A 10,172-nucleotide genomic window follows, 5' to 3' on the forward strand; every position below is an offset into this window, starting at 1 on the left:
GAACATGACCGCAGTAGCAGTGAGATATTGTGCTCAGGCAGCTTGTACTGTTAGTCTCTCATGGAGGCCACTAGGCACAGCTTAAACGAACTACTGAAGAGCTTTTCCATAAGGCTGTGCCTGTGGTAGGGGCCATTACTCATGGCAGAGTCACCATCTTACAGAACATGCTGACAGCTGTGTGAGTACCTGAGGGTACAGGGAACCCATGATTAAGTAAGATGTGGATGTATTGTACAGCAGCATATCTCCTCTAGGGCATCTTTTGCAGGCTCAGCTGTTGTGAAGTGCCTGTTAATCCAGCATGAAGGCTGAAGTAACTGTTATGGGGTAGATGACCTGCTGTGCAAAGCAACTGCGTTGTTCAAATTGGGGATAGGCAGAGTTGTAGTTGGGACACACTTGCTGTCCAGGCAAAGCACACTGGCAGCCCAGCTCATGTTTAACATGCTGTTTCTGAGAGGAATTATCTGAAAGTGTTCTGGCCATGAAGCTGCTTCTTCCCCACAGAAGCCAGATATTCCCTTACCTACATTTCCATCGGGTGCCACAGTGCACCCTGCACTGAATTACTCTGTTCACTGGGAAAGACATGGTCATACTTCTGGTGCAATTTAACCACATGCTGTGTCACTTACTGTGTTGGGTATGTTTTTCTGTGGTTGCTATTTGTCATTCATATATCTACGTTTAGTTATCTTAAGTCTTTCCTAAAAAGAGAATGTGAGATGAGGCGTGGGGCAGGGTTATCCTTTTAGCTAAGCTTCTGTTTTATTGAATAAGTGAAAAACTGACTGTAGAAAAAGTAAGACTATATGAAGCTTAGGAGGAAACATGAAAGTTATGACTGGTTTGAATCCATGGGCTGAACACTTGGGAACAAGTGACTGGACATATTGATGGTTGTTCACTCCCTGTCTTAGCACACTCCTAAACTTTGTGCCATTTGGCATCAAAATGAATAAAGCTATACATTCAGTCAAGTGATTTCCTCAGTTTCTGATGGGGACACACAGAATCTGTGTCTCAGTGGGTATAAGAATGCCTCTATATGTACCTTGATGAGGGTGGACCAAGATGGTTAGGTTATCATACCTATTGTGGGGAATAGATTTACTTTAGGAAAGTAATGTCTGTTACCAAGACGAAGATGCCACGCACAAGAGCAGCTCTCTTTGTAAATCCAGAGGGCAAGGATTTTGCATTGTGACTGACACAGACTCTCCCTCAGAATTTGGGGATGGAATCTCAATTTCTTAATTGTTAAAATTAGCAAAAGTCACACTCCTGCTGTTCTTGGTGTCTGGACAATGCTTTTCTTTCCCACATACACTTGTCCTAGTGCAGGGCAAATATCTGCTAGTAATCATGTGGGCTTCCCCCTGGATTCTGAGGATGATCCCATCACAGTTTCTTTGTTTGCAAGCTGTCTGCCCAACAGAAATGTCATTTCAGTTGCATCTAAGCATTATGCATCTGCTCATGTGGCTGTAAATAAATAACGTAGTGGATAAGGCTACGTTTAGCTTCCCGTGTGATTTAGAATCCAATCTGGTATCTGATGAACTCCCATGGAACAAGAGCAGAACCAAGCCCTCATGTTCCTGCTTTCAGGAGTACAAAATGTACATTATAATCTCTGTTTTAGCCTGTATTTTCTATCTGTATGAGGATCTCCAGTTGATTATTGTCATTTCAAAACAGAATGTCCTAGCACTTCAGGATTTATAACCTTTTTGTGTGTGGATGTAGTTACAGAAATGCAATACACACACCAACCCCCCTGAATATTAGTACAGTGTTCACTAAGGTGGGGTGGGGACACGCTGGATATCCTAGAAAAGTGATAAATCATAAAGGTTGCTTTTCTGTTTCTTTGTTTTATTGTTTTTGTTGGGTTGAGGGGGGTTAAGCTCTGAAGTAGTCAAGAATTTCAGCTACAGCTAGATTCGGCTTGTTTCTATATGGTATGTTCTACATACGTGGTGTCCTAGAATCAGTTAGTGTAAGTAGTGCAGTTACAGGGATAAATGTGGAAGTCTAAGGAGCTAGTGACAAAGGAAAGCAGCCAAGAAAAAAACAGTGGTTTGGTGTAGAAAGGGAAGGAACCCTCTTTACAACCCTATAACAACCTTTGTGAGTGATGCCAACTCAAAGCCAGTTGTGAGCTACAGGGACTCCACGCTTCATGCATTAGGGGGGAAAGGCTCTTTTGCCTGTGAGTTTGGCTTTCCTTTCCCTGTCTTGTTCTTGCACATCCTCTGGGGTATGAGGGAAGGCTGTGCAGGAAAATAGGCCATCCTTTTGGCAGAACACACAAGGATTCTGTGAGACGACCTGCTCAGGTCTGATTGTGCAGCAGAGAGGGTTCTGCGTGGCAGCCCCGTGTGCGCCGGTTAGATTTGTATCAGTGAGACACGACAGGTCTGCCCTTGAGATTCTGCAGTGGCACAGTGCCAGCTGCTCGCCACGCTGATCTGTGTCTCTCCAGAGCAAAATCACAACCTGCTGCCATGGTTCAGCTCTGGGTCAGACCCACAGCCCAACTGCGGAAGAGGGGGGTGGGTTGGTGTGGGGGTTTTTGTTTGCTTTTTCTTGCTTTTAATTGGGAAATCGGTGAAATTTTATAAGAGGAGCTTGTTTTTTGACAATCCACCCCAAAGCAGCACCATCTCTGCTACTGTACATGAAAAGCTGTAGGTTTTCGGTACCAGATTAAACCTGCTTTGACCTTGGGTATGGGCTGTAAAATATGACCATAGGCTTGAGTTAAACTGGATTCACAATCTGAAAAACAAAACCATGCAGCTACTTTTTTAATTTAGGCAAGTATTATTTGCTTTTGCAAGGAAAGATTCTGCCATGTGTTTCACTGGGATTTCATTCATCTTTATTGATGGCATTTCACTTAATTTGCTGCCATTTGAGAGCCCTACAGGCAAAGGGGTGAAGAGAAGAGTAAAATAGGGGTAAAAATGGGAGAGGGAATTTCTAGTGTAGAAAAAAAAAACCTGCTGTCACGTTTGTGCCTATGCAGTCTCCATACATTTTAAGAATCTTTGTGCAGGTAACTATGAAGTGAAAGAATGCAGACAGTCCCGATGGGAGCACAGCCGTGATGTGTCCTAAAATGAGCGTCTTCCTACTGTAATGCAGAGGAGCTTTGAGATCTCCTCTAAGCTCTGGCAAAGCAGTGGCTACCCCTCCCTTTCCCTTTGTAGGACTGCAGAGCTGGGACCACTGATCCTGATAACATTTTGGGGGTTTGAGGCTGTGTTCAGAGGTACAGCCTAGAGCTACCCAGTCCACCCTACCCAGTGATTCCTGGTGAGCCCAGTGTTGCAGAGGAAAGTGTGTGAAAGCTGCAGTACGCTGTCATGCCTCCCACCTCTTTTTCCAATTCAGGCACATCCCTGTCTTCGACAGGGCTGGCTGAAATCCTGGAACATGATGTTTGGTTTCTTTTCCAGCATTTTTATTACTAAAACAAATATTTATTTTCCTCACCCTGTTCTGACATCTTTGGGCAACTTTTTTCTATGCCCTTATGTTGCGAGCAGGGCACTAGGTTAGATGGATGTTTAATCTGAACCAGTACAGATATTCTTAAATAATTAGTGTACTTCTGATACCACAAACCCATACAGTGCCTTAAAAAAAAATAATCACACTAAAATGTTACTCTGGGAAACACTAAATGGCAAAGAGTTCCACTGTGTAAGAAAATGTATGAAATAGCTTTTCTTCTGCCAGCTATGGGGTTCCCACTTCTAAAATTGACAGAAGGCTTCATTACTCTTGTGCTAGAGGACAGGGGAGAATAGAAACTTCTCACCTAATTTTTCTGGAGCAGTTGCTATTTTACATATTTCTATCCTCAAGGAAGTGAAGGCAGTTAAGAGGGGAACAAGGCAGGCAGAAATGAGCAGCTTCGTTTTGCTGTATGAATGGGGTTGAAAGGAGACAAACCTTATGTAGCAGAGATTACGGTTAAAGAAACCCACTGTTTTTTATTCCTGCGAGTTTAAAGCACCAGAACTTTCTCGGCACTTGGGTTTATTCCCGAAAATAAGGCAACTTCTGTGTCTTTTATAAATCATGTGAGAGCTCGGAGCACCTTGTGTTCTGTGACTGGCCAGGGAAGTAGCACAGAAATGTTTGTCGTGTGCGTGAAGGAGAAGGTATGCAAGAGAGCCTGCTCCCATGGGAATCCCCTACCTCCATATCTCTAAATAATCCATACCCTTCGAGACAGGGAATGTCAGGGTTTTTCATGCTGTCTCAATATTTTTCTGTGACTTGCTCCATTATTTATTCTGGACTGGCTTTCCAATTTGCAATGCCCTGAGCAAGCGTGGTGCCTGCCTTGAGCTACCAGAGGGGGAATCTGGCTGCGAATTGCCTCCCCATCTGTCGTGGAGTGAGCAAGAAAGATCCGAACTGGCAGGGATGTATTTTTCCCCTTTCCCTTTGCTTCTGCTGCCAGAAGGGGAAACTGGAACTGGCCCATGAGTTATTGAGTTAATAGAGGGCCACAGAACTGGAGATCCCCAGATTGCAGAGCCTGAAGTCTTAGCACCCTTTAGGTTCCTGCTGAACGTATTGAGGCTGGCATTTCCTTCTCTTGGTGTAGGACTTTACAGCTGCCTCTTCGCTTTGCTCTTAACTTGTGTAAACTCACCCCTCCCAGATGCAACAACGCTGCTCTGGAGTGCTCAGCTAGCTTTCAGCCTCCTGGAAGAGGCTCCTCTTACAAAACTTAGTTACAGAAGTTTGTTGCCACTGCTCTGTGGGAGGGTATTCAAAAGATACTCTGTTCCTGGATCCACTTGCCTAGAGCTTCTGCTGATATATATCTCAGTGTCTCTTTCCTGTGAATACGTGCCCAGGACTGGATGCTTGCTCCTCCTTGGCTGGCTTCTTCCTCTTTTACTCTCCTGTCACCTATTCCCTGCTTTGCTGATTATCAGCTAATTCTGAATAACAGCAAAAGCAGTCAAATTTACCCTCTTCTCTTTCCCCAAACCCCTCCTATATGGAATGCAAAACACCTGGGGATGCTTCTGAGCTGACAGGCATCAGCATCACTTTTCATCCAAGGCAGAAAAACCACTGCCTATACCTTCCACAGTTCCTGACTCTGAAAAAAGGTGGGATAATCCTGAGCCAACCCCACTGAACCATAGCTGAAAGCTCTGCTTCAAAAGTCTCTGTTTTGGGCCTGGCTCACCCCCCTCCCTCTGCAAGATTCAAGCATTTAGGCCCTGATCTAAACTTTGTAACTTGTTAGTCCTCTCCAGCTGTTGTGGTAGCCTGGTCTTATTTGGAAGAGATGACTCTTAGGCTGCTGTTGTCCTGAAGGATCTGCAATGCTTGATTTTGCAGGCTGTTCATGGCAAGTCCCGCTTGTGAAATTAGGAAAATTATCAGGAAAATTGGCCCGTCCCCTCTTTGCCAAGCTGTGTGCTCAAGTGAGAGTCTGAGATTGATGTATCATTAAGAAATTGTGACCCAGACTGTAATTCAGCCAGGGGTCTCAAACTTGAAAGTAGAATTTGCACTTTTTATGTGCTGACTTGGGGTTTTTTTTTAACTATTTTCTGCTCATTCACAGCATAGCATTTTGGTGCTGCAGATGAATGCCTGTCAGGTAGCTGCTATTTATCCCTCAAAATCAGGAGGTCTTGCTCACTCACAGGTTTAAAAGCTCTTGGCTTTTAGCTCAATTGGTCATTCCTGTTATTGCTCATGTAGCTTATTGAGAAATAGCTCTGAGTGGTTAGAGAACATCCGAGGCTCAGCTGAGCTCAGCCCTGTTAAGGTGCAAGGGGCCGTGCAGACCCCCGTAGGTGCTGAACTGATGCAGGTTGCGGATGCATCTGTAGTTTACTGGTGCTGTTTATTATCTACGACTAACTTTGAGCGGTTCAGGGAGCCCTTCCCGGTGCAGATTTTAGGCTTCCTGAGTTCTTACACCCCTCTGCAAGCCAGAGCTAGAGGGGCAGCCAGTGGCCTGAATGTCTGCTCAGGGCCCTCTCCTGTGTGAAATTTGGCTTTTTGTTGAGAGATGAAGTTACCTTCTTCCTCTAACCTGTGTTTCACTTAGCACACAGCTGTTTCTGTGATATTTTTGGGTCTGCTTATGCTGCATTGCTAATACATCCTTCTGAAAATAGCACGAGGTTCACCCTGATAATTCATGATTTCCATCCCCAGGCTCAGGCACTACAGGGGTGCAGAAAAGACAGCTTGTGTAGGAAAGACCAAAGGCAGCTGTATACTGTGAAATAACAAGTATCAGGCAAAATACAGTATCACAGCTAATAGATGTATTTTAAAAGTGGAAACATCTATGTTTAATTGCATTTAAAGTACGTAGTGAGAAACCACAGTTATACATTGTTATAACAAACCTTTACATCTGAAGTCAGAATAATACAAAAAAAAGTGCTGAATATATATATATATATATATGGTCAAAGTAACTGAGGCAAAATTTTGACAACATCTTCTAAAATATTAGCATGTGGCCCCTGCCAGCAACACTCTAAAGGTCAGGCTGAATAATGTCAGTGACAAACACTGGTTTTCCTTAGCTCACCCAAAAACAACAACCCAAAAAAAACTGTTTTGCTTTTTTGTTTGCTTTTTTTTTTTTTGCATAGCTTTCAATATTGCTGCACTCTCACCTCTGCATATTGCAAGCCCATCTCAGTTCTGAGATAATTTCTCTAAAGTTCTGAATATGTTTAACCCAGCTCTCCTCAGATACATAATATATATTTTCTACCAATTATAAATACATCATTTTAATTAATCTGATTTCAATAACATGCATTTGTATAATTACTGTACAATCAAAATAGACATTGACTTTACACAGTGTGTATTCTTTTATTTCAGCAATATTTTTTTCAGACACACTGCTCAACATATCAAGCAAAGAGGGAAATAAAAAGAAAGAAAGAATAAGGTGAAATAACCTCTGGGAGGGAACAGAATCTCACAGTGTTTACAGACAAAAAAAAAACAAACAAAAACACAAAAGGAAAAAATAATTATTGGGAAAAGGTTTTATTAGTACATAGAAAATCCCCACAATAGTTGAAACACACTTTAGGAACTAGTAAACACGTTAAATAGAGTTGTGCCAATTACGCAGTGCCCAAGCATCTGCTTGCTCTTAATTAGATGGGGAGGTGAATGACCACTGTTTATTTTCATTTTCCTCATTAATTATGAAAAACTGCATTTAATTCATCTTGCATGGTGAGAGACTGGCTGCGCAGATGTAAGTCGTAAGGGAAGTGGCTCTCTGTAGGCAACCTGAACATAGAGCTCTGCCCAAGGGGACCCCTGGGTGGCACTGCACAGTAATGCATGCCGTAATTGTAATTTTTGCCATAGTCCAAGCTTTCTTCTTGCTTCAGGGAAAATATCCCATTATAGTTAATTGGGGGAGGACTTAAGGGACCTTCAAACTGTGGGCTGGCGCACTCAGGGGAAGTGCTTTCATAGAAGGACTCGTAAGCGCTGCAGTAATTGTAAGGTTTCATGGACTTGGAGTTGTCGAGAGTCCCATGCCCCGGGGGGGTGCCAAGCTCGGGGCTGTGGTAGGGGGGGTAGAAGGTGGAGTAGGGCGAGCGGGTGTGATGGGCACCTTCGCCCGCCTGGCCCATCAGGAAACTTCTGGCATTCAGCTGCAGGCATCCCGCCACCAAGTTTGTCGTTGGCTGGGACAGACCCTTGCACAAGTTTTGGACGAAGGTGAGCAGGTCAGGTCTCTTGCCAATTCGCAGGATCTCGGAAAGAGCCCAAATGTAGTTCTTGGCTAGTCTTAAAGTTTCTATTTTGGACAGTTTTTGTGTTTTAGAATAACAAGGGACCACTTTCCTTAAATTGTCCAGGGCGTCGTTAAGGCCGTGCATCCGGTTCCTCTCTCTCGCGTTGGCTTCTTGTCGCCTGAATTTGATCCTTTCCATCCTTATCTTGCTTGTCTTTTTTTTCCGAAGGCCCCTTCGCCTAGGCAAGCCATTCTCATCCTCCTCTTCTCTCTCTTCCTCCTCCTCCTCTTTTTCTGTGTCTTCTCCAGGAGATCTTTTAATATTCTTTCCCCGGAGCACAATTTGCTTTGAAAAGCTTTCTGGGTTCTTCATTTGCTTTTGGTCATCACTTTCTCTGGGAAACTTTCTACACATCTGGGATTCTGGCATTACAACAGACTCATCAAACGGTAGTGTTAACATGGTTCTATAATCTTAAGTTACCTGAAAGAATGCCAGCACAATATTTAAATATTTCCATTTTTAAAGTTTGCCGACTTACACACACATCCTCATGCACGTTTTGTACGTCTGCATGCACGCTCAGTGTACATGAGTGTCTGTGTGTACATAGAAATGCATAATATATCAAATATAACACATTTTTTTTGCATAAACACCAGTTGAAAATGCTCATTAAAAAAAAAAAACAAAGCTGCATAGAATTTTAACATCACTTGAAGCTGTCAGGATTTTGCAACTGAAACCCCACATTTCTCACAGATAACTATAGAGTAAATCAATATTTAAAACGTACAATTAGCTCTATGGTCATTTATCTTATTTTTAAACAAGCCCTTCAAACCTTTGCCACGGTGGAATTCAAAGAAATGCAAAACATGATAAAACAATACAGAAATTTCATTAATCCAAATTCCCCTGGGTGAAAACCTGAGGCGAGCAAGAGCACTCTGACAATTGAAAAGTGCCGTATCTCTATTAACTGATGGATAAATATTTTTAAATCACTTTTGGACTTATATTTTGAAGTTTTCTCCCCCGCTCCCCATTTTTTCCCTTATGAATTGAGATACTAAACTCTAATAAGTTAGAGTGGGTGAGAAAACAAAATTAATGGAACATTCCCCTCCAAATCACTCAGTAACAGTTAAAAATGATTTTTTTCAACTAATGAGTTGTATGAAAATTGCATATTACTTTTTTCCTATTATGAAAAAATCAGAATTATCTAACCCTATCCGTATCCAGATTAGAGTTAGGAAATAAAATCCCCCTACCTTTGTTTTTCCTTTTTTCCCAGCAAAAAATTCTAACTGATATTATCTGTTTAGTTAAAATAAACTTATTTGAGGTTTTTTCCTCCTTTTCTTTCCTCTTTATTCTTTTTTTCTCCCCATCAGTTGCGGTGGGGGGGGAGGTGAAAAATTCCCTGCACGCTATAGCAGTGTTTATGTTCTGCGAGGCTCAGACGTCTCCCTCCAGCTCGTAGCTGACAGGAGCGGTCTGTGGATTCTGACTGCAGTCCTGCACGTGTGCTCAGAATCCAGCCTGGAATGGAAAAATAATTTCCTTTTCCCCCCATTATTTTGCTTTTGTTTGCAGTTTGGGAGCAGCAAAAGCTGGGATCCCATGTTCCTCAAAGAGACAAGCAAACCAAATGCAGGGACTTTTCCTAATAGAACAAAACTAAACAAAAACCCCAGTCAAAGACTAACTCTCTCAGTATTGTCTACACACTTGCAATATTACATAATACCAAGGAAAGTCTGCAATTGCATCAGAAGAATAAAAATGTTAGGAGGAGTTATTAGACAGTAAATAGCATACATAAAATACAAGACAATGATACTGTATCTTTAAACACTTGCATGCACACCCAGCACCAACTGAAATATATCTTTATTTGTATTACCTTTAGCTTTTTATTTCATTCAACAATCAGTTTTCATTTTTTGCCTTCCAAATCTTTTCAGTCTGAATGTCGCATCGTCTCCTGGAGTCTAGATCTGTGTATATCTGCACTATCTCATTGATCTCTAAAAAGTGACATTGATGCCAACTGCCAGAGCTGGTACCCATGCCATCTGCTAGTGACGTCACGGGGCAGAGAAAACCACGTGAGCCTTTCTCCTGGGACCTTCATTCTGCACTGATCATCTGGCATCCCTCTAAGTGGGTACCAGCATTCATGTATCAACACAGAAGGTTAGACTGATAGAAAAAAAAAAAAAAAAGGGGGGGGGGGGGAAGGGAAAAAAAAATCTGCACCAGCATTTCACATACAGTAGGTGCATTTCCACTGGAGCTGCTTCTTTTTAGCAGTCTAGCTGCATGGATAGACGTGCCAACATTTGGTGCTATCCCTGCCTACAGGTACGGCTGCCCTGT

General features: G+C 42.6%; 1 protein-coding gene across 1 annotated transcript; it reads right to left on the reverse strand.

Moving 5' to 3' along the window:
- Positions 1-6,307: 6,307 nt before the first annotated feature.
- NEUROD6 (neuronal differentiation 6) lies at positions 6,308-9,941 on the reverse strand. The gene is made up of 2 exons (XM_057431567.1): positions 9,697-9,941; positions 6,308-8,267 (listed from the first exon to the last, which is right to left on the reverse strand). The coding sequence occupies exon 2, from the start codon at positions 8,244-8,246 to the stop codon at positions 7,233-7,235; it is 1,014 nt and encodes a 337-aa protein (XP_057287550.1). The 5' UTR covers positions 8,247-8,267; positions 9,697-9,941; the 3' UTR covers positions 6,308-7,232.
- Positions 9,942-10,172: the final 231 nt, after the last annotated feature.

This window comes from Pezoporus wallicus, unplaced genomic scaffold (assembly GCF_028554395.1).
Source record: "Pezoporus wallicus isolate ANWC-B61680 ecotype Strahan unplaced genomic scaffold, APGP_CSIRO_Pwel_v1 scaffold_11491, whole genome shotgun sequence".
Taxonomy (NCBI): Eukaryota; Metazoa; Chordata; class Aves; order Psittaciformes; family Psittacidae; genus Pezoporus; species Pezoporus wallicus.

Excerpts from the sequence above, each read along its gene's own strand:
- NEUROD6 (XM_057431567.1), bottom strand. The coding sequence starts at position 8,246 with ATGTTAACACTACCGTTTGATGAGTCTGTTGTAATGCCAGAATCCCAG.